This window comes from Anopheles darlingi, chromosome 2, assembly GCF_943734745.1.
Source record: "Anopheles darlingi chromosome 2, idAnoDarlMG_H_01, whole genome shotgun sequence".
NCBI lineage: Eukaryota > Metazoa > Arthropoda > Insecta > Diptera > Culicidae > Anopheles > Anopheles darlingi.
This window is the reverse complement of record NC_064874.1, coordinates 22991903-23016902: the sequence shown is the minus strand read 5'-3', so window position 1 is coordinate 23016902 and position 25000 is coordinate 22991903. Positions and strand designations below refer to the sequence as shown.

At 47.4% G+C, this 25000-nt stretch overlaps 2 protein-coding genes across 2 annotated transcripts in view; both read right to left on the bottom strand.

The window, feature by feature from the left end:
* Nucleotides 1-25000, bottom strand: part of LOC125950168 (uncharacterized) — a 94874-nt gene that overhangs the window by 11320 nt on the left and 58554 nt on the right. Inside the window, 7 exon segments of the mRNA XM_049677872.1 lie at nt 1-52; nt 130-282; nt 343-792; nt 868-1003; nt 9516-9832; nt 12973-13084; nt 24875-24910. The exon segment at nt 1-52 is cut by the window's left edge and continues 79 nt beyond it. Coding sequence (XP_049533829.1) covers nt 1-52; nt 130-282; nt 343-792; nt 868-1003; nt 9516-9832; nt 12973-13084; nt 24875-24910 — 1256 coding nt within the window.
* The window catches only part of LOC125950219 (uncharacterized), a 486985-nt gene that overhangs the window by 412036 nt on the left and 49949 nt on the right, over nt 1-25000 (bottom strand). The window lies entirely within an intron of this gene.

The following is a 25000-nucleotide window of genomic DNA, read 5'->3' as shown; positions in this document are numbered from 1 at the left end:
TGCGCGTCAAGGTGGCATAGTCACCGGGCCGATACGGATAAACCCAGTCGCCCTGTGTGAAGAGAACCAGCGTCTTAAATTAGCACCTTTTCGGTGCCTTTGTTAACTTGAGCCGCTATGGTCTCCTACCTGGAAGCCTTCCGCTTCGGATAGCAGAAAGTAGAAGCAACCGAACCAGTGCGCAAGGATGAGCAGAATGTGGATCAGGTTGACCACCCGCCACAGATTAGGCCACACGGTGCGACTCTCTACGATGTAGTAATACTTGACCGCTCGATAGACCTGCGAGAGAAGTGGATGGAGATGGAGAGATGCTTTTGGGTGTGTATCGACCGGACTCACTTTGAAGAACCTCGGAAAGCGTAGCATCGGTTGGCTGCCCAGCCGGAGCTGCAGAATGTCGAGCGGAATGAGGGCCGCCAGATCGAGTAGGAAGGCGCGCGATCGCAGATAGTGGCCGGCTAGCTTCTTCGAGTCGTACACCATGAGCCCCTGCTCCAGGTAACCGGTGCGCAGCTGTACCGCGACGTCGAAGATGAATACTATATCGGTGAGGCAATCACAGGAGATCCAGAAGCGGTTCGCGTTGCTCTGCAGCTCCGGGAAGCTCTGGCGCACGATGAGCGTCCAGAGGTTGTACAGGATGCTGATCGTCACCAGCATGAGCCAGTAGAAGTAAAAGTTCTCGTCCGGATTGACGACGGTGCGCGGTATCTTGGCGAACCTTCGCCTTCGCCGGACCGTCTTCTCCGCATCCGTGGCACCCTCCGAACCCGTATCCTCTACCGTTTCCTGTTTCCCAATCGAAAGGAGTGTTAACTTAGGGGTGTGCCCTTGAGGTGTGCCCTTGGCCTGAATTGGACCTACCTGAGCCTCCGGTATCTGTCGTGTAGAAAAGCGCTTCAAAAAGGAATCCTCCCGCTTGAGAGGTGGTTTCTTCTGTATGGCAGAGGAAATTTGTACCGTCGTACGCAGCTTCATCCATCGTTGGTTCGACTTTGTCCTAATGGAAAGCAATTAGATCGGGGGAACGGAAAAGCCGTAGGGAAAAGAGATAGAAGACGATCGTTAAAACATGGTTTGTCCTTTCGGGTTTCGCTTCGTGCAGGCAGGCGAGTGCCGCTCGTTGGCTTACGACAGGAATTACGACGAACAGGAAAAAGGAGATAATGATAGAGAGATACAGACAGAGAGAGAGAGGAGAGAGATAGAGAAAGGGTGAGAGATAGCTTATGTTTTACTGTTACTTGATCGTAAGGATCCAATTTCGAGCCATAGCTTTCGCCAATTCCGTTTAGTTTAGTTAGAAAAAGGTTAGGTTTTGTGATAACGACACCGTTTGAAAGATTCAAAAGCAAAATACAGACACACACGCACACACACACACACACACATATATATATATAGTCACGAACAAATTCGAGCACGCTAGTGAAGGATAATTTTTAGGGGTCTTACGGGGTTGGGGGTTACAGTTACAATGAGGAAACAGATAGTAAAGACCGTTCTTGATGGGTCGATTGAAACGAAGAGAGACAAAAAGAAAACAGTTAAGTAAGTAACTGGTAAACGTTCTAGAAGACTGCTCTAATGTAATGCAGCTAGTTTCTGGTTAATACTAAGCTAACCCATGTTTAACTTCGAACAGACACACACACACACACACACACACACGCATAGACTCTAAATTGATTCGTTTCCAATGGACTCCCAGGAGGGGAGCAGTAAGAGCAATTTCAACAAGGAACTTTGTTCTGAGAAATAGAAAAAGGTCTGTTTGATGGGCGTCGGATAGATAAAAGACGATGCAAAAGGCGATAGAAGAACATTCAGAAAGGAGGTCAGTAGTAGTAAGTTCGAGAAAACTGTGAAGAATAGAGAGACACATTTAGTGGCATTCACTGACGGTTGGTTGATACTCCAACATTGGCCGCGCCAGTGCCGTGTCCGTGTCTACCGATTAGGAGTGTGAGTTAGCTTGTTAAGTGTGCGTGTGAGTGATGATCGTTTTTGCGGGGGTTAGGTGGTGACGTGACTTCTTGTATGACAGTTGCATCAGTGCCGGAAGTGTTCGATTTGGTTTTTCTGGTGATCATTAGAATTGCTGGGTGTTAGTGCTGGGTTTCGATTAACGGAAAGTTGATCCTTTGTGCGTGTGGTGCGCAACCGCAACCGGTTCTGGGGTGTTTGTTGTTGTAGGAGTACTAGTATTAATCGGTAGATTGTTGATCAATGATCTTGGAATGCAGAGTTGTACGGTTGTGCTGTGTGATGTGATCGACACCGATTACAGCTTGCAACACCATCAGTATACATCGGACAGTACGAGCGAAGAAGAAAAGAGAGAGAAGAAGAGAGAGAGAGACAGTGAAGACGAGAGTAGAGCAATAGAACGAAACGGAAAAAAGGAGCAGGACGAGTCGAGAGGTTGGTAGTAGTAGAAGTAGTAGCATTGGTAGTATTAGTGGTAGTGAAGAAGAGATTAACAGGACGTAGTAGTACACATTCGTGAAAGGTATAGAGCAGGTTTGGAGCAGAAAAAAATCGACAGACGAGACGGGACAAAGATGAACGAATGGTCAACACGCACAACTTCCAATTCCGCTGGCAACCCCGGGTGCTGTGGCCCGCGCTTTTGGATGCTAGAAATCAAAAAGGAACGGAACAGTTGGAACGAGAACAACACGACAACCCCTTTTTGAAAGCTTCAACAAGAGATTCGGCTGAAATCTGCCGATTTGCAGGCAGTTCGGTTGGCACAGCACAACTGCAGGAAAAGTTTGGTTTTCTTTTTCTCCGCTAAGCCGGTTCGCTTGTTGTAGCTTTCAGGTCAGGCAGGTGAGAACACAGTAAGTTACACATACACCAACATTAGTTTCGCTTTATTTATTTCTATTCTAGTTTTGTTAAAACAACCTTATCGGTATTGAAATAGAGTTGCATATGGACGTAACAGGAATGATGCTAGTTAAACAATTAGATTAATTGCCAGAAGAAAAGAGTTGAAAATGGAAAAGAAATGCAAAGAGATAGAGAAGAAAAAAATGGAAATCAAACGATCAAGGTTCAATGTTATTAGAAGATTATTTGGGAGAAATCTTTATACTTACAGAAACTGCACAACATTACGCGAAGGAACTAATGCATCTAAAAGCAGAATACGACAATAGACCGATAGACAATGATGTTCCCTGGACTTTTATATTTATATATTCCTTCCTAGGAGCTGGTACGGTTTGGCAATCAGCAAAATATCTCTATCATTTGCTCCATTACCAATTACTGGCAGATTGAGATACTCTGAAGACGAACAGAGAACAACTGAAGACAGAAAAAGTCCAACGCTAATCGAAGCAAGCGATAAAATCTCTCCTTTTGCAATCAACAGCCCATCGCCAACCACAACACACCGCCTCCTTTGTCGCAATTATCGCGATCGCAAATTAGCTTTCCCACGGAGCGTGAAATCAAAGCGCTCCGCGACCGCACCAATCAGCACCAAGTAACGGCGCGTCGCGAATGGGCTGCTTCAAGTTTACTTTTCCAATAAACAGTAATTACACGCCACGGATAATTGACCAAAAACCGAGGTTCTGGACACCTTGGGTGTCTTGGCCCAAGATAGACTGCTGACAAAGTTTACTCAACAGTGTCCACCACTAAGGCAAGCAAACGAGCAGAAGCAGTTGAAGCATGGTGTCTCGTGGTGTCTCGTGGTGTCTCGTGGTGTGTAAACGATAAATGAAAGTCATCAAGCATCAAGCAACAACCCGGCAATTCAAATGGCAATCTTGTGGTGAGTTCTTGAGTTCTTGACAGTCGCAAGGTGCCGCTTTAAAACAGTAAATACACTAATTGTCCTCCGGGCTAGATGTGTGGGAGCGGGGGGGGGGGGGGTAGTCATCTTGCTGAACTTCCTGTGAACTTAGGGGCCTGTTTCTTGGCTGTAGGCTAAGCGACCGGATGAGTGGTTTGTGGAGAGGCTTGCAGTAACTTGGCTTCTGCCTTGCCACCGCAGGGCCAGTTGGAGTTAGTTTCGTTGCGAGTTTCGTTCGATCGAGCACAAAGTTTCGTGTCTGGTCTGGGACGAGGCTTCGAGCAGAAAAATTAATCTGGAAAAGTTGAGCTACAAAGTACATCTCTTTGGGGCATTTGGGAGTCAAAACGGCCAATCCCAAGGTGCCCATGCTTGGTCGTAGATTAATGGCCTAACCGTTGACCGGTACGTTTATTAACATTCCCCCCCAATTATGCACTGGAATGCGGACGGGAAATCTGGTTCGGGCCGCCAGTCTTTCACTCTTCTGGGTCGCCAATTTGTTAATGCTGCAGGGCAGGTTCTGGTGTGGAGTGGTGTAAATGTTGTGGATGTTTAAAAATTAAAAAACAAAAACGAACGAACTCGGTTGGCTATTTTAAAGCAATTCTTTCTCCTCTCTGCTCTCTGCTGGGACAGGCGCTTCTCCAAAGTAGAAGTGACGGCGAATGAATAAAAATCATGTCATAACTTGAGAAACTCTCGCGCGCTCGCGTCCCGATGGCATATTGAAACTTAATTGCTTCCCATTTGCGCTCTCCGTGCGTTCGTTTTCATTCGTTCGCGGTGGCGCTTGTTTGTAATGCTCTAACATGACAAATTGGAAAAGTTTTCCAATCAGCAGCTAGCTGCCCACCATTATGCAGAGCACCATTCGTCATTGCATGTGACTTTAGTGCAAAGCGTCAGTATGTGCGCTAAGTGGCAGACCGTAGACCGAGCCGAGCTGAATGCCCGTGCTCCCGAGCTCAGTAATCATTTGATCGTTTACAGCCCCAGCTTCTTGTCCTCGGTTCGTTTAGTCTTCCTGTTGGATGTGGTTTTAATAAGCGAACACTTGTCTATCGCTCTCTATTGTCGCTCTTCTTTCCTAATGTCTTTTCGATGCTGTGCAGTTTCATCCTTCATTTCCTATCCCGGTTCCTAAACCTTTCCTTCGGTTTTCCTCGAGGTGATGGTGAGAGAGTGCCGCAAATGGCCCTGGATCAATGCTTTTCTTTTGGGTTCTGTGCGCTGGAACCACGTACCGCTGCGTAACCATTACCACCACCACCGTAATGCTACTGAACGGGCCGTGGCCGCAAAAAAGCGATGTCAGGCAGCTCGTAACGACCTTTGACCTGGTGTGCTAGCATACCGTTATCCATTCGTGTAAGCACGCCTGTATGTGTGTGAGTGTGTGTGTGTGTTGGAGTAGGTCCGTGGGATGCACCATGACTATGTTCGCATTCCTTTCGCCGGACAGCGTTAACAGGATCATAAGTCGGGAGGTGCCGCCGGAGCTAAGCTTATTAGTGTGGCCGGATCGTTACCAGTACTTAGAGCAACTCGAGTGAGCTGTCACCGGTGTCGGTCGGTGTAAAAATGGGTCGCGAATGGAGGAAACAGTGAAAAAGTGTAGGAACGGAACGCATGATTTGTGACTGTTGTGGCCATTGATTTTCCGATCCGTCGACCATTTGGCTAGTGACGTTGCACTATTGCGTGTTGTTGCGGCCAAAGAAGCAACGGAATGGTGTCTGTCTGAAAACAAACCAAAGGAAGGAATGTGCTCCTTCGGAAGGTATGCGCAATCGGAAACAATTCACGGAACTCGAGGATAGATCGATACTTCTGCTTCCTATTTTTTGTTTTGTGTGGACGCGAATACCTCTACCTCTAGCACCAGGTTTTTTTTTTCTAGCCTAGACTCAACTGTATGGCCATAGTTTTTTCTTCGTGCACATCAAATACAAACACACACTGCGCTGTGGGCGAGTGTGTTTGCTGTGATTTCGAACTCTTCGAAGAGGCCACATGGTGTGTAACTACGCGGGAGGGCCGACAATCGGTTTTTTGGGGCGAGCATGGAAGCCTACAGATCGGCGATGGTTACTTTACGAGCTACGTAAGCCATCGAGGGCTTTCCGGGGTTTTCGGAGGATTTGCAATGCAACAGTACCCGTGCAGGAATGGTAACTCTATAGTTTCAAGTCTGCGCGTCAAGTCTACCTCACGATCTCACCATCACTTGCGATACTCTCGGGATTAACGGAAGGATTGGTTTGGATTCTATATGTTCTATTGGAGTTGTGCTAAAACTTTGTTTTAAAGTAATACATTTTTGGCAAATTTATGGAATAAGGAATTAGTTTGATTCGAATTGACCGAAACATGTGGAACGGCTTTGGCGTATTTTCGTAATGTTCCACATAATCTTATCCATTGTTATGAGTAGCGGGGGTCATGCTCCAGATCGGGAGAACCATGCTCGAAGTTCGAGAGTTGCATAAATCGTTAAGCCAGTAGGCTGATTTTTTTTTCATTCAAAACAAAGCGATTTCCATGCAGCAAATTTCGTATACTATTCGTATATTGGTTTCGGAATGGACAAGCTACCGACAGCTCGTTATGTAATATCCTTGACATCTCTTGGAATTTGAAAAATAATAATTTTACATTTCACCGTTTGCTTCACTTTGTTTTGTCGTCAAAAGTTTGTTTCCATTTAAAGCGAAACAGCAAAAAACCAAGAACCCCAACACGGTGCCAGGCCGCTGTGATCGGTTGTCGAAAACAGTGCTCTCGGGGAAAAGCAGAAATAAATGAACTTGCGTCCGAGCTGTCAGAGGGAGCTGTCAGATTGCAAAGTGAACGCAGTGCTCTTTGCGCCTCCTTCGATTGGAACGAAACAGGACAAACAGTTTGCCGGAAGTGTGCTTTCATTTCGACAGGGTGCAAGATTAATTGATTTTCACTCGTTACAATCATAACGCGGACCGGCGATTGGCAAGGATATGAAATAATAATTCAGTGTGAAGCGGATTTGGACGATGAAACACGGTACTCATTGTGCGTTGGATTAAGATGAGGTAGAACCGGAACACGCTTCTGTAGCATATCCGTTCCACAGTCCCGGTCAGTTGTCTGTTTGGCAGTTAGCCGGTTAGATGCTAACAAGGCGGATACAGGAAGGTAATACAGACGAGAAGGTGGGTTAGGTCGTAGTAACTAAGTGGTCCGACCAGTGGCCACCGGAAACAATGGAAAAAAGAGGGCAGAAGATAGAGCAAAACAAGAAATGAACAGAAAAGAAGAGAAGGAGAGAGAAGCTTAGATTTGGCACCGTTCCTCTTGATCTTCCGCAGCGAACAGTAGTAGGCCATGACGGCACGCAGGTTCTTCCAGCTTTGGGCGCCACGCGTCGTGCCATTGGAGATGGATTTGCTGAGCTGCTGCTCGTGCTGTTGCTGGTGCTGATGCTGTTGCAGCTGCTCGTCGTGGTGGTGGTGTGCCTGTGGCGGTTGGTGGCTCGAGAGGGAACCGAGCGAGGTAGCGAACCGGCCATCCAGCGAAGAGGAGGCAACCGACGGATGGCTAACGCGGTGACGCGTCAACAGACCACCACAGGCCAACGAATCACCCCGTTCGGCGACACTATCGTACGAGACCATCCGGTTCAGGATGCTGCTGCTGATGCCGATACCGCTACCGCTACCTTGGCCACCACTCGACCGCTCCGCATCATCGTCATCGTAATCGTCGTCATCCTCTACGTCACGCAGCGAGAAGCGTCTCGCGAATTGCTGACTGCCGTGCCGGTGGCTGCTGGTTCGTGACAGCGGGTGTCGCTGCTGATGATACTGATACCACCGGGACATACGATCGCTCCCGTTGAAGCTCTGGCTCCGGTCGATGGATTGATAGTGTGCCATCGTAGTATGGCCACGGCGCCCGCTGCTACTACCGGCACCACCACTATCACCACCGTGTTGGTGCTGCTGCTGCTGCTGGTGCTGCTGTGACAGCGGCGGCTGTTGCTGCCACATCGTCTGATAGCCCCCCGGCTGCCAGACATCTTCGCTGGCCGCCCGTGACACCAGCGACGTGTGCGCTTCCGGTGAGGTACGCAGTGCCGACGCCCGGCTGCGCGCGGGAAACGGACGCAGCGGTTTTGGGAAGGGATTTTTTTTCGCGCCGAGTTTTCCGCGGGTGTTGTTTGTGTTTGATTTGTGAGAAGCGCCACCAGCAGGGGACCGCCGTCGCGTTTTTTTTTCGTTTGTTCCAGAAAATGGAGTGCCGGAGAGTGCGAAAATGGCCAACAGCCAGCCATGAGCGAAACGATGACGACGCATGTGTTTACATGAGTGTGTAAGTGTACCATGTGTGTGTGTGTGGTGGAAGAGAGAAAGGAATAGATAAACAGAGAGAGAGAGAGAGAGAAAGAGAAAGAGAGAAGAGAAAAAAAGGGACGAGAGAAGGGACTATTTACAAAAGAATGCATCATCGATAACGGCGCCATTTTACGACCGGCTAGATGGATGACAGAACAACAACAACATCCGTCCTAGTAGCCGGCGTCATCGTCGTTCACCAGGAACACGCATACGCACACGCAGACCAATCCAAGTAGGCACCGGAACAACGGCACCATCGGAATTAATCTTCCATTTTGACAGCCAGCCGACCGGTCCGGTTCTTAGGGGGAGGAGGGGGAGGGTGGACATGGACACTCAGATTCATCATCCGGGATGGTACAATTAATTAGGGACCGCGCGGGTGCCGCAACAACGCACCGTCTATTTGTTTCGCGGTGGTAATACGTCTTCGAGGACGCGTAATTGAACAGCTGCTGGAGTGGAGTCGAGAGACCATAAATTGGATCGTTTGGAGTGGAGATGGACGCACTTCCGGCCCCAAAAAAGGCGAAGGGGATAACAACGTGTTGTACGTGTTCGTAGTGAGCGTGTGTGTGTGTGTGTGTGGTTATCTGTGTGCGTGTGTGTGTGCTCTAGAGTTCGGCAGTAAAAACAAAACAAAACAAAACAAAACAAACAATCCTTCAGCAAGTAGTGGCCCGTATGTTACTCGTGATCTACTATACCCTCAAAATGGCCGTTCGCGCGGTGTGTGGTTAGAGCTGATGGCTGCATTTGCTATTGAGGGGAACCGATATTGGTCGCGAGGGGTGGGGAGGAGGAATCAATCAAATATGGCCGACGGGGATACTGATACTGGTATGGTATTGATGGTGTTGATGACGGGATGATGGGATCGGGAGTTTGGCCGATCGTCGATCGAAAAGCTTTTTTTCCTTTCGTTCGTTTTTTTGTTTTTGGGGACCATTTCGCTTCGCCAATAAAACAAAAAAAAAAAAAACATCCTTCCGCGTCTATTGTGCTGGAGGTACAACAGTAGCTCGTATTTGGTAGCTGAATGGAAGGAAGGATATGCCGGGAGGGGTTTGGCATTGTTTTAATGGAGCAATTTCCGTCCAATTGCCAAGGATGGGGCTTTTCCTCTTTTTGGTGGAGCGGGTAGGCGGATCATTTTCCAGCATCCGCCGAAGGGTATCACGCATACGACACGAGTCCAGGGCAGGGGAAGGGAGGGTGGGAGAGGGTCTCTACTATCCATCCAAGGGAAATCGGGGAGTGGAGGGGCGGTGGCATACTCGCGCACCCAGTAATTGAAACAGTGTACACACACACACACTTACCGCTGGCCGGAACCCTTGCTGCCGGACGAAGCCTGATTGCTGGAGTCGTCCTCCTCGTCCCGGGAGGTCGCAATCGATGCCGTACCGGTGTTCGTCCCCGGCGACAGCAGCGTCGGACTGAGCAGATTGTTGGCGTTGTCTCCACCGCCACCGCCGCCGCCTGGTCCACTTCCGGTGGAAGCGTGACCGGATGTGGTACCAACGGCACCCCCGAATGCACCGTACGGTTGCTGTTGCGTACTGGCGGACGAGATTGTTGAACATGTCGGTAGTACTGCTGCTCCGGATGCTGTCGCACTCGGATTCGTGGGGTCCATCTTGACGCACACACCCACGCACACACGTACACACACAGGAAAGCAGAAACAGGGAGGAAAATAGAAGAAAAGAGAGAGAACGAGAGAGAGAGAGAGAGCGAAACACAGGTTAACGGATGTGATGGTTGGTGTGTGGAGTGGTGTTCGGACCGACCGGGGGTCCGCTTTACGCCGAGGGTTTCACATTTGCGTTTTAGCGCAAATGAGTGGTGAAGGTGGTTTTGGGGGTGAGGTGTGGTTGGTGCTTAGTGCAAACCACATGTGAAATGGCGGCGGTAGCCATGCTATAGCGCTTGCTAAAAAAACACACACACACACAGAAAGGATGCAACTAGGAGCTTGGTGCTGCGGTTTTTACAGATCCGGAACGGAGGTGGAATGGAGTCGTTGCAGTAAAATCCACCCCCTTACCCTCTCACCACGTCACCACGTAGGTGCTGTGGTGCTGTGGTGGAGGAGTAGTGCACCTACACACGCGTCTACACTGCGGCACTAGGTGTTTTTTTGGGAGGTGTTGTGGTCGTATGTAAATATTTTTTTTATTTGAAACTCGTTGTCTACTAGCAAAAAGTGATAAAACCGTGTTTTATGGGGGTGTCGATGCGATACACGTTCGCGTGCGCACGCACGCACACATAAACATACACACTAATGAAAGGATCATCGGAGGAATGGTTGGTGGTTGGTGCAGAGAAACAAAACCATCGAACTGATGCGTTCGTTCGTTCTGGTGGCTGTTATGCGGTGCGCTATAGCAAGCAACAATGTACGGCCTGGCGCACCCCAGAGCCTGTGCAACACTACTACCTACACCGACAACCGTATAATAGCCGGGCATTCGGCATTCTGCAAAATTCGTGGACCTTGAAAATCGAGGGAAACCGGAAAATGCAAAATCGGTAACACACGGTTTCGTATGCATGCGAGAAAACGACGAGACAGCTATGCGCTATGCGGAGGAAAACGTATGTAAATTGAACGAAGAAAACATGGAATTAAAACCTTACCTCATACCCGGCGCATACCTGAACTTGCATGAGTTCATATTGTGATGGTGGTTATGAATTTAAATGAAGGAATTATTCTTCACAAGGGTAAGCATGTGTTTTTTTTTAATCATCAGCTGTCAATGCAACTGTCAGTTTGGCATACATAGTGGTGGAGTGTATTTTTACTAACTCAAAATGGATATTTTTTTAAAATAACTCTTTCATGCATAAATTGGTATTTTACAAACGTTCGATTGCGATGTAGCCAATTATCTTTTTTAATTTCTTTTTAAAACATAACATTTTGCATAATTATTCTTGATGCCAAAGGTTACTTCGATTGCAAAATGTCAGCTAAACTCCATGAATCGTAGAAATTAATACACCGATCAAAGCATGTCATGTTTCATTGAATGAGTACCTATGAAATGAATAGATTTTTTTTTTCCAGAAATACAAACAGTTTGTTTCAGCAGTAAAAAATATTCATATTTTCTACGTAGTTTTGATAACTCTGAATTAAATTCTATACTTCAAAGTATAAGCCTCCCACATGTCACCGAGTATCACTTATGCAGAATTCCCAATGCTAGCTTCTAGGGCAGCTAATACAGTCTACAGAGATCGATCAAAGTCTTAAGAATCGTCACGTTAGCGGTACCCGTGAACGACATACAGCGCTGTCAGGATGATGTATCTACCTTTCATCTTGAGCACGCGCTTTGTTTCATCTTTTCAAAGTTTATCTTCGATTCCGCACGCCAATACCGAAACTTGAAAGGATCCTAGGGTAGTAGCTTCCCTCAGATGTCACAAATGCCACCGAAAGTGAAATGACAAAGCGAATCGCAATGGACTGGCGAGAATTCACCGGAATGATTGGACGAGCGACGAGTGTTCGTGGAAGGCGGCTAGCTCGGTATTAAATTCCCTACTGGCTGCTACGCGATAAGCGATCCTTGCAATCATCTATCTATCCAGCGAGATCCAATCGAGATTCAATCAAAATTACTTGTGAGTTCAACCCATCCTCCACCCCCTTGCCCCCTCCAAACCACCCACTCTGTTCCCAGTGGAATGCTTGGCACGCTTTCTCCGCACATGACACGACAAGCAGCGTCCTAATCCTTCGCGTGCGGATATGATGGATGCGAAAAGGGAATAACTGGCCATTTGAAGGGAATCTTCGGTTGTCGATAAATGGCGATCTGTCATCAAAAGTCACAGTAAGAGAGACAGAGAAAGAGAGAGTGAGAGAGAACGAGAGAAGGAGTTCCCGGGAATGTTGTATCCCTTCAACTTTTCCGTCCGTTCTTCGGCGAAATTTAACGATTAAGTAGAATAAGAAAAGAAACAAAATGTGAAGCATATGTAACAGCACTCTAAGGGTTCACGCTCGCAGGAAAGTGGTATATACACGAATGCGGACTAAAGCGAGTTGTGGCATCGACTCAACCAATCTCAAAACCGTGGCATTGTCCCTATGGCACTAAGGGGAAAACCAAAGCCGACGCCTCGGAACGGTGTGTCGATTGCAGCAGAAACGATTGATCATGCTTGTTAGAGAGAGAAAGAGAGAGAGAGAGAGATAGAACTAGAAGAGAGCAATAAACGTAATAATGCGTATTACTTTTGATGCTTTTCTTTGTACAACTCTGAGTCTGAGGTAAAGGCATCGTATAAATCTTATTTAGAATAGTAAGATGCAGCTAAGCAAAGGAACGGATCTATCCCGGGACTTGTCTGTCCGTATGTCCGGAACGTTTATACAGCAGCAGCAACGAGGTGCCTCAATGAACAATGCAGCATAAAAGCATAACCGCAGAATTGCCTAAATGAAGAGAAAGCCGAAAGCAGCGCAACGCAGCGAGAACAGCAGCAACAAGAATCGAATCAAATGCGGCGAATGGATGCAGTGAATGTGGCAGCATCAGCAACAGCAGCATCAAAAATACAGTTAGAACAGGAGTTAGAAGAACAGGAGCAAACAACAAAACTCGAAAACGGCAGAGACTAAGTGAAAGGGATGCAGGGAAACGAAGTGGACCGTAAAAAATCAGCCACGTGGTCCATGTCTTGCCTTCCCATTCCCCCCGGGGGTTACTCCCCCCCCGGTGGTGGTGGCGTGGCTCATGCTCTTGCTTAACGTACCGTCGCACCGTATGCCCGTTTGTGAGTAGGCTCGTTCAAGCTGACCGTCGAGGTTACTAACACCACCACACGGTTACCAACAACCAACAACACCCGAATGTCAACATTTAACCTGCTGAGAAACAGAGAAAGAAAGAGAAGAGAGGGAGAGAAAGAGAAAAATACAATAATCAGAAATGCACGAGGCGGATGTGACGTCACTCGCGGCGATGACAAGAGTTACGTTCGAAAGGTTTGCGTTGTTAGCGAGTAATCGAGAGCAATTGAATGGCTGAACTTCCGGGAACCGCGGATCCCCTTTCCCCGAAGGGTTTTCCGGAAATCGAATAAGAGGAAAAGGATTGCGGTGGAGCCCAAAATGCACGAGTTCCCTTCGAGTCCTTCGCCCATAGACGATTTGCAGTGAAAGGAAAGGTGTTATTAAAGCCCTTCAACCGTTTTCAAGACCCATGGACCGGGTGAGCCAGATATAGAGCCTTTGGGAGAGGATAATGGAAAATTTGAAATTTCACACACACACAAATCACCGGCAAGCAAAGGTGACAGAAGCTGTACAAGGTGTGTCCTTTGAGACGCGAGAGTGAAGAGAAAGATAGTGACCGAGTGGTGTGGTGTGGAAAGGGTTGGGGCTTATTTCGGGAAATGTTCGCAATTGTTCGTGATCATGCATCGAATAATGGTATTGTAACCGGGTAAGCCAATTGGCAAACGGCCACGAAATCAATCATGATCCTTTTTTTTTCTTTTTTTTGGCCGGCAGATACCTTCTTCTTCGACCGATGGCCCGGTATGATGGTGAGTTGGTGTCTTTTCGGAGAAAAGTTACCCTCCCGTCGGAAAAAAGGAGAGCAGAAAATGCTTCGTTCGGACTTATGAGGAGCTTTGCAGAGTGGCAGACGTTGAACGAGTTTTTGTTCAATTCTTCTGAAATGAACCCCCTATTACTTTACGTAACATGGAACCTTCCGCGAACTTCTACCGAGCTACCGAGAAGACCAATTCGAGGGCTCCAAGAATCATTCATCGGGATAATAATGTAACAATTTGGATATTAAAATTACTGCGCAATAACTTCGTCGATACAATTTAAATACCATCATCATCATCATCAGCACCATCGTCATTCGCGATGTCTTTGGCCCCCGGACCCCAAGTTCCAACAGGTGCAAGTTGATGTTACGATGTGTCAAATGTCGAAAGAATTAATTTCGAAAGCGCCTCAACAAACTTGTTGGTTCGGCGACGATGTCGCCGACAATGTTACTGGCTCGAGTTCGCGTAGAACAAACACTCATACACGCACACGTACAGCTCTACGTACACTTATCCAGTGCATCCAGCCGCTGGGTCCTGGGGGCATGAAGCTCTTCTGACTTTTGCTACATTTTGCCCAAAATTCACCCAAAAACAGTCGATTCTTGTTTCGCGCAAACGCTTCTCGCGAATCCCTCTGCTTTACTTCGTGGATGGAAGAAGGGATGAGGTGTGGGGAATGCTTCCGCTGCGCGCGGCTGTTCGCGTGCGGAAGTAACTTCATAATTATACTTTCATAACAACTTTAACCCCACCCGCGAGAACCTCAAGAGGTGCCGTTGGTGTGATGGGCTCGATCGCTTGGCCCGGCCGGTACGATAAAGTTTGGCATTGATTCGCTTTCGAATACTTCGAGTACGGGGGGGGGGGGGGGGGGGGGGGTCTTTGCAGCCACTAACTTATCAGTCAAAGCGAAGCGGGCCTCGAACACCGGCGCGTCGCCTATAGGCGCACGGAAAGTGAGGAAAAATCCATCCACAAATTTCCACACTTTTGGTACTGTTTTTTTTTGGTGGCGCCCATTTTATATGAGAAATGGGCAGGCAATTGAATAGCAGACCGGCTGAAGGTGTGCACACACACATACGCACATGCCCTCACTCTCTTGGCACTTGTTTGTAAAAGGATTCACGCGAAAAGAAAAGCCGCACCGCCGAGCCCACGGATGAGAAAATTGGTTCAACTCCGGCGCAAACACACAACCGAATACCGCGAAGACGAAACCGAACGATGGGAAAGTGATTGTGTGGCAGGCAGCAAACTTGGCCACAGGCATAGAAGAAAGGAGATCCGCAGGCAGCAAACTTGGCCACAAAACCCGCCAAATGGGTATCAGGTTGCTGGAGTTGCCGGAGTTGTTCGACAGTAGCTTCGGAAGTTCGGAAGAAATCGATTTCCGAACAGAGTTCTCCTCCGTAGATCGCATTTTCTTTCGCGGCCGAATCAGGGGCCTGGCCAGGCCAGGCCGAGTGTTGCCGCTTGTAGCACCGTGTACCAGGCGAATCATTAACATGATTTCTTCGGGGAATAATTTACCACATTTCGCCTTCGCATCACATAATGTGCCTCTCTGGAGGAATTTTATTCAATCGCTTGGAAGTAGCAACAACCAACCGGTGGACCGGTGGACCGTGGAGGTGCTCGGTGCTTGGCTCTTACGGTCGGCTATATGCTGCACGCGAACGCGAACGTGAATCTAACTAATAAGACATTTTTCTTCCCTTGGCACGGCGCCGTGGAATAGAAGGCGAGATGGCGTCGCTAGTCTTGTCCTAGGGAGGCGGCGCTACGTTCAGGTTCATTCCCTTGGAGTCTCCGTTGGCCGGGCGAGTAGCATTGTAAGGAGAGTTTCCACAAATTGTTATTTATTGGTTATGTAAATAGACGTCCAAGCGTGGAGAGAGAGTAAGTAATATCTAAACCAAGCGCGGTCGATGCACACACACACACACACCGCCTGTGAATGGTACCTTCATTGGTGTCAAGGACACTGGTCTAGTAGCAACATGCGTTGCCATGTCTGGTGCGACTCGACTCTCTTGCGTCGCCTACTTGTCAGCGTTGGGATCGGGATCGGGATTTGCTTTGATTTGGGATGTCATTTGTTGACATTTCCCCCGCGACGGTTTCTCGCATAAACACTGGAAATACCGAAACGAACCAAAGTCAGTCCAGTCCAGTCCAATTCAGTGTCCAGTGACCTGAGGGCTGCTGGCTATTGATCGATGACGATGCAGAGAAAGAGGCGAGCGACGTTCACTTGTTAGCGAGTCGCCGGAAAAACTGTAATCCACTTACCGAATGCTCTGGTCCTCTTGGTACCAAAAAAAAATGGACAGTTTGAGGCTCGAGGAGTCTGCCGTACAATCCCTTTGGGCTCTTCGTCCTCCCCCAAAAAAAAAAACGCAACTTTCGCCCAAAACGTGCGTCCGTTGGTGTCCTTTGCGTAAAGGGAGAGGGAACCCGTGTGGCCATGCGTGATCCACTCCAGTATCACGCAGCGGCGTCCATCCTTGCCGAACGAGGACGAGGAGAGCACCCCCGGGAAAGCATAATTCTCGGTGATGATTTCGAAGGGATCTCTGGTTGGTGGGCTACGAAGTGGATGGTGCGATAGCGACGGTTTTTTCTTTTGGACAGTCTCTTACTCTCTCTTTCTCTCTCTCTCTCTCTTTCTCTCTCTTGATCTCTCTTGCTCTCTCTCGCTCTCTTCCTGCCAGCAACAGATTGGCAAGCAAGCGTTATGTTATGTGATGTGTTCTGTCGTGTTTGGCTGCTCTCTATGCGTTACCATAAAACATTACGACACCGACCGTGCTTGGCCATTTTTTATGGATGTGTGTGTGTGTGTGTGCCCATGTGTCCTTCAGGAATTGTTTTTTCCAAGTAAACACGATGGATGTTGGGTCAGTGCTTTGACCGGTGCCGAGAGCATGAGCGTTGAGTGAAAGTCACAGTGGATTGGAATTGATGTTTACCAAACCATTGGAGTTGGAGCAATCTCTGTTGACCGAAATGGCGACCGACAGGAGGGGTGAAGGATCGGATCGCGAATCACGAATGAATATGATTTTTGAGTGTCCGATTCCCGACCCGAGAGCGGAAAGCGAACGCGGTCATTCGTCTTCAGACTCAGCCAAGTGAAAGCATTCATTAGGGCGAGCTGTGTTCCAACGTTTTTACGCTACTAAAAGGCCAACCATCCACCTGTTCGGGGTCAGAGAGCGCGCGCGCGCGAGAGAGAGAGAGAGAGGAATCATAAAGAGAAAGGGATAATTAAATCATTTCCATAAATCTGAACGATAACAAGCAAAAACCCAACGTTGAATCCCACGGATAGCGCAAATGAAAAGGTAACATATTTCAGGTAGCTAGTAATGGTTCCCTCGTCGTCGCTCTGCCCTTCTGCTGGACGAACGGTTTTTAGATTCTATTTATTCGTTGATTCAATTGAGTCGCATAACAATAACTGCACGCTGGGGTCATCGTAGCGAAAATGAGAGTTCCAGTAGCATAAGAAATGACACAAAACGACGAACGCTGCGCTGTCCAAAGAACGAAAACTCCCTGGCGTGTGATTGGCGAACATGCGAACGTTCTGTTCAGTAACACACCTCCCAGCAGCAGGAGCAGCAGCATCATCATGTAGCATCACTAGACGAAACAGATAACAGGTCGCGACCTACACCTCGAGAGAGACACAAAAAACGCGTTGGCTGCAAGCGAAACGTCGATCGACAGTTGGCAACGTTACATGCTTCTCACAACAACACGCTCGGTGCACGCTCGGTCGTCGCATAAAAGGACAGAGATGCGACATAACGACGTGTGCGCTTCAGGATGCGCCGTGGCCAGGTTGTTAACCGGGGTAGAAGTAAAGCGAAACCAACGCGAGGCTTCGGGCTTCACCGGGCCGCAGGAGTCAGGGATTAAATCAAATTAAAAGATTTATTGCACGTTTCCGCACTGTCCGCTTCGTCGGTGGTGTGTGTATGTGTGTGTGTTGGTGGCGTTTGGTGTTGATTCAATTATTCCCGATTAAGATAACGTAAATTTATGGGTGAAATAGTTTTGGGCGTCTGGTCAGGAAGGTAGAGGAGTGAAAATTCACCAATTGAATGATGATGCCACTGAATTGAAGCCAAGTTGAATTTATGTATATGAAGCTGACCAGCGAGTTATTGACCCTATCTCCTACTCGTGTATTATCGACGTTCTTATGCTTCCGCTACATTTAAAATATTTCACATTTCCTGTATACGATAGTTATGCACGAGATATTTTAACTGCAATTCACTATCTCGCTGTGTGTTAATTCTATTCGACTAGTTTACCCGGCAAACTTCGTTCTGCCACTTGACTCTTGAAGCCTCTTTAAATTTCGACTGCGCAATCCTAAGGTATGCGTTAAAAAAAGAGACAAAATTTGAATGGTGATAAGAAAAAAAAACTAATAACTGGCATAGTTTTTTCTTATCGTCATCCATATTTTGTCTCTTTTTGTTAATGCATACTTTTCACTTAATCTTCTGGTTGGAGGCTGGACGTGAAATGAGTCAGTTAAAATCAAACCATTTTCATTTCATCACAAATAGTTCTTGATAAAAATAGTTTTTGTTCTAACCACAATAATGACCACAGTAGGCGATGATGATTAAATTAGAGTAACAATATCGAAATCATCGAAGTATGCATTGGAGCTGAAAGGTTTTCATCCAATGTTTTGAAATAATATTAAATCAAGTAGGCTGTGAAGTGGAAAGTCAGCGGTGCAAAACAGAGTTTTAATTTGCCATAAAAAGCCAAAACACTCTCAACATTTCTCAACGTATACTCATGAAGCAGAGCAAGACGAATTCATAGCGCCAAGAATGAGCGAAATCGGTTCATTCATTCTCAAGTTATGGGTGTTCGAAAGTACGCAACTTTCATTTATACATATAAATGTAAAATTGATTTATTCTCATGTGGAAAGAATCTGCAAAATTTTAGATCATTATAACCAAAGAAATGATGCCAGGACATGGAGGAAGTCGTTATGTTGATCACATTGCGTTGCTCAATAAGTGATACTTCCTTTCAACTTTCTTCTAATGAGTTGTTGAGATAAGACAGAGTCCTTAACGAAAACTTGTGACTGCCGCACGCAAAACAAATTATCATCCCAGCTACGAACTACGACTTGCTTTCAACCAGCACTTCTGGCTGTCGAAATTGTACCCAAAACATTCGCAACGCAACGTCAATGTTTGAAGAAGTTTGTTTAGCCACAATAGTCGGTACGAATTTGATCCTCGGATGGTTCTCTCGCTGTCGGTTGGCGGTCGAAGCCCACACTCCATCTATCCATCACCTCGAGGCAACCCCCGAGGCACGAGGCGAGAAGCAATCTGCCGTGCTAACGTGCTAACGATTATTCGATCCATGCTTTCCGAGCGGTTGTGCTTGGATACTGTGCAATGTTGCATCATCAATGGTTCAGAGTTCGGGGACGGCGAGGATTCCGTGGGGTTTTTTGTGTCCTCTAGAAAGTGCAGTAAATGCAGAAGCTCTTAGCAACCGGGCATACCGGCACTGAAAACGGCACACTCCATCGTCATGGCGGTGGCAATGTGCGGCAGAAAAACTAGTCCTGGAGGTCGTCGTCATCGTCGTCGTCGTCGTCGTCGCGGTGTGTCATTATTAGAATGATTTATGGCATTCGTTGAAGGCCGGGCTGAGAGTCGTCTGCTAGCAATTGCGGTGGTGCAAGGTGGTTTATGCTGCTGCTGCTGCTGCTGCACATTGCCCCAAGAGTGGTGCTATCGGAGAAGCGATGCTAACGAAGCGTCGCTGGAGCAGCGATCGGAACCATCCCGGAGGCTGGTGGTGTAGTTAGTTTCTCGTTTCTTGGGGCTGTCATCATTCAGCTCTCGATGGAAATTAGGTGATTTTAGTGAGCGCCTCAAGGGGTACGCTTCACCCTTTTCTCCCCTCCTCCTATTTTGGACCACAGCTGCAAGACAGCTTGGGACAACATTTTGTCATCGTCGTCGGTGTAATGATGTTGCTACTGCTGCTGCTGGATTGCTGGAGTGCTAATTAGCTGGCCGAGTCGTGCTGCCAACTACTCCAGTAAGTTTTCCCGCTTCGTTTGTATTTGGAGTGGCTTTGGAATGGGTTTTACAAACCACCGAAGCGATTTGGAACAGCGTTTGTTGGATTTCGTTATGCAAAAGTTATTCTTTCGCTTTTCAAACTCAAACATAGCTACATAAAAGACAAAAGGATGCGGCATGAGATGAAACAATGGGTTTTAAGCAAACAACATTGTTAGCATGCTACGTGTACTGCTTTGCATACAGTCTGGCCGAAGTGTTTGTTCAAACACTCATATGCTACAACAATGTAAAAACACAGACCACTGGCCCTGCGCTGGCCGGGATGAATGGTGAGCCCACGCCGACCACCACCAGAAATACTAAAATAAATTTATTCCATTCTATCCCCCCGGAGTCATTTGACTGGCCAGGCCGACAGCGAATCCAAAAATACCGAGTTTGATTTAACATTCGAATGAAGCATATCCTCTCGGCCATGACCGGTGAGTGGATATTGTTTACGCTCGGGAGTACATTCTGCAAATAATAGTGCACATTCCGTATTCAAAGTACCGACGTTGAGTTAAGATATGTTCTGTTCCAAGAGTGGGTTCCTTGCAGGAGTGGAATGAAAGTGTTTTGTACATATTTCGCATTTCTATCAATCTACTTTTGAGGATTTAGCATCTGTTAGCCGAATTGCTTTGGAAAATTCTCCAAAAACCTTTCGCAACGTGAAGTAGTGAACAAATGTCCTAACACTAACAAAGCTCAAATAAGCTGTCTGCACCTTGGTTGTTGTTCTTGTTTGTAATTTTCACTCGTTATTCCGGCAAGAGGTGTAATAGAACGGCGAAGAATGTTGCAATAGAAATTTGCTTTTCAGACGAAAGAACAAATTTGCTCGTTATGTTTCCCTCTTCCTTCCCGCGGGAATGCGGGACAAAAAATTAATGAGTTGGCTCAAATCTATTCCATCATAGCCACGGCGGCGGTGGTCGCCATCCGACGAGACCACTCTTTGCAGACCAAGCTAATGGAATTGCAGGAGATAAATGATCATTTCTATGAGTGATGACTGGCCGCCGTCGTGCTGGTTGCTATAATGCTCCCTCTCTCCCTTTCTTGGCACAGTACTCGAAGGCAATCTCACTGGACATCTGCTAAAAAAAAAACCGGAAGAAAGAAGGAAGAAAAAAGGTTCCCTATTCCACAGAACACTATTTGTGGTGAATGAAATCGATGCTTGCTGGCTGGAAGCAGCAACTGAGAGCAGAGCAGAAGCGTGTTGCAGAAACCGTCCTGTTCTGTCAGTCAGTGACACGGAAATGTTCTGCCAAAGGTGCATGAATCCGTAATAAATGTGCGATTCCCTGCCTGCCAGAATTGTTGAAGCGAAGTATTTGAAGCGAAAGTCACCGAAACGGAATATAAATATCTATCTATTTATCTGTTTGCTTATTTATGTGAACCCGAGCACCGAACCGAACTTTACCGATTTATTGCCTCGATCGATGGCCACGGGAATGGGGATCTTCTTCTTCGGCTTTGTGTCCAGTCCAGCGGAAGCAGTTTGTCCGGTGGATTCTGCGAGAAGTGCCAGTGGCTGCTTAACGTTGTGTCAAATATTGTCAGCTTACTTTACAATCGGCAGCGATGCACAATATATGCGGATCAGGAGCTCAAATGCTCGAATTCACCTCGAAATGGAGGCGCCTGGTAGCTGACGTGAAAAAAATCAATTTTCAAGCGAAAAACAGAAATTAATCCTCTCGTAAATGTACGAAAGTACCGTTTTTCGATAGCTTCGCTTCATTTCATTGCCGTATTATGGGTGTTATGGCAATGAATTCCTCGCCTTTTTTTTATTAACTGTATATCCCACACAAAATCCCTTACAATTTGCATCAAACATTATTCATTAGATTATCGCCAGTTTATCCTTATCCGTCATATTCGCGCTCCACGCGTCTCACAGCATCCAACCGACAGCCTGCCCAGAGCGCACAGCTCTGCAGGCATCCCACACGTGCCGATAACTCACGATTCCGGCATAATCCGTAGGCAGCCGGTAGAGTGGCGGTGGTGGTGACGGTGGTTGATTTGATAAAGATATAAATATAAAATGTCCACCTCCACCATTACGTCTTGCGCCCGCCGAAGCAAATGAAAAGCGAATAAGCCGTAAACAACAATCAGAGGCCACGGTTTTAAACGCGAATTTATGCGATCCGATACCGTTGCGCGATGCTGTAAGGGTTTCCCTTTTATGCAGCCGGTCGCCGGTCGCACTGTCGCACGTGTCATGTCGTGTGTGTGTATCTGTGTGTGGATGGATGGTAATTGTAGCCATTTTATAAATTGCTGCGTGAAGAAGCACCATGTTTGGTGAACGATTGTCAGTCAGCGAGTGAAAACCGAATAGATGGTGAAGGAATAAAGATGATGGAGGAGAGGTGCGGTGCAAAACGGTTGCAGACCTAAAAATAAAGCCAGCATTTTACAGCGTGGGTGCACAGCGGGTGCTTCCTATTGATTTGCTACTGCTGCTGCTGCTGCTGACTCGGTTTACACTGCTACGCATCACCTCCATAATGTCCTGTTCAAATAAACCGTCGTCGTTTGCTCGCAACGGGCTCGAAATCCTTTTTCCGGTTTTGCTTCTGTAGCGTGGCTTATTTGCGTAGCCTCTCACCGAGTAAAGCGCCCGTGTGCAGAACGTATGCGTAACGTGTATGAGGCGATATTTGTTTGCTTGTTTGTTTTCATCTCTACCGTTCGCGTTTCGGTCTGATTGATGCGAAGGGTTGATCATTTCATTTTACTCCGGTTTGTTAATGGTTTTCACGGCGGTGAAGGTTGTATTCCCAACCCAACAAAAAAATGAATGGGGACACGCTTCTGTAGGAGGAGTTATCGGGTGGATCCCGGGCGCATACCATAAAGGTGCGGCTCACATTCAACGCTTTCGTTTTGTTTTAAAGATATTTTATGGAGCTTTTATACTGTTGCCTACTTTCAATACAAAAGACACGAGACTCAAAGGCCAGAAGAAATATTGATCCTTTGCTCTCTCTCTGTTCCCCAAAGTATCAACCAAAGAGCTGCAGGGCTGCTGATGAAAGCAAAATGGCTTCGCAGCGATCGCTCGTAACGAAGAATAATGTTATAACGAGTACACCTTGTTCCCTTTTTTGGCACAACGAAAACAACTTTGTAACAACAACATCACTTTTTGGCCACCTCCCCCCATGCCCTCGTTTTCCCTAAAGGCAGGTGACATGCGGGTGTCCCGTGGTAGCGGCATAAAATTTGTCGGAATAATCGAGACACGGCAATGGCCGACAGCAACGTCGACGTTCATGCCGTACCATCCTCAATGTCCTCGACTTTTCATGCCAAACCAAGGGTCCATGCACTGGTGGTCCATATGCTGCTGCTGCTGCTGCTGCCTGTGGTTCGGGAATTATCTGTCCCAGGGACCGACACCGACCAAGACCGTTGGTACGAGGGGACATTGTGGTAGGTAGGGCCAACGTCCACCCAGAGTCAACTCGGTCAATTGTCTCCGCCTGCGTCATGTTGATGCATGTTGGGATAAACTTGCGGCACATTTTATGGCCATCGTGCACCAGCACCGCCTGTGTGTGTGTGTGTGTGTGTGTGTGTGTGCTGTGTCCACCTAACCGCCTGGTAACGACAAACGACGGCCGATGGGCCCTGGGTTTGAGGTTTTTCGTCAAAACAGCTTCACGTCACGATCACCGTTTGTATGCGTTCATCCCTTCCCACAAAGAATGGGTTTTATCTATGCGGCCCACGGCAAAAAAGGGACACCAACCCGTTGACCGTCGTTCGGCACTAATTTGGATAAAACACTGTGCGCCGAAAAGAGCACCTGTTTTGATTTTTGCTTTTATTATAATTAGAGACAACTTGCTCAAATGCAAAATGGAGTACCGTCCTCTATCCTCTGTTGGTACCGTTTAGGGCACCTGTGCTCCATGAAACACGGTTGATTGAGTTACAATCCAAGCAAATCTCTCTGTGTATGTGTGCAAATCCATGCCACATAATCCTTCAATTCAATGTATGAGCCTGATGAACCGTGGCTAGCTGTCAACAATACGCGGCTGGAACCGTTTCTAGCTTAATCCAATCATTCCACTTCACCGAACGGCGTGGAATTTGTTTTTAATAAACTCTTGATCTGCGGACAATACTGACTATGGTGACAGGCCATGGCAATGCAGCCAGCATGCTGCATGCGGTGGGCGGTGAGCATTACACAGTCTGACCACCACCACCACCACCACCACCGTCGTACCGCATGAAATTTGATTTAAATTGATTGCCTCATTTAGGGTAAATTCCCGACCGGCCAACAGCGAACGCGGTTTAACGGTGCACGCGGGAAATTGCAGCTATTATCAGCTGCGCATGAAATCGATGACCCCCCCCCCATCCACACATATTGGCCACATGAAAGGGATTAATTTATGGTGTGCCGGTGGTTTCAACGTGGTTTTTGGTCAGTGCCGGGAGTGTGGGCGCTGACGGTAAACACTTGTACACTTGATAGCGGAACATTCGCGTCGCGACCAATCAACAAAATCCCAATTCCCAGTTTTGTTCGCAGCGATAGTGAGTTTTTGCGATTTTTGCGCGCTACTCCGGAGCTCCGGTTTTTGGTGGACTTAATCCGAGAGCGTCACACACACTCAGGCAGACTGTTGCACTCTGTTTATGGTAATTATGATGAAGTTTTTGGTTGACAGCACGTCACACTCGCTGAATGCTGTTCGTGAATGAAGATATTACGGAGGGAAAGGACGCTTCTTTCCACTTGTGATAGCTGATCGTGTGGTGTGTATGTGAGTGTATCTGACTAGCGTAATGCGTGATGTTTTCGTACTAAAAAAAGAAGCTGTGCTCCAAAAACCACTCCAAACAGTCACGCGTTTCACACACACACACGCAGGAAATCCGAGCGCACCAACAATACGTACCTTCGTCTCGGGCTCGGCCAACAAGTGTTCCAGCTCCTTTTTAATCGTTTCATTTTGGGGCGTCCATTCGGTGCCAATTTGTTTGTTGTTGTTGTTGTTGTTTACAAATGGGTTTTATTAGATCCA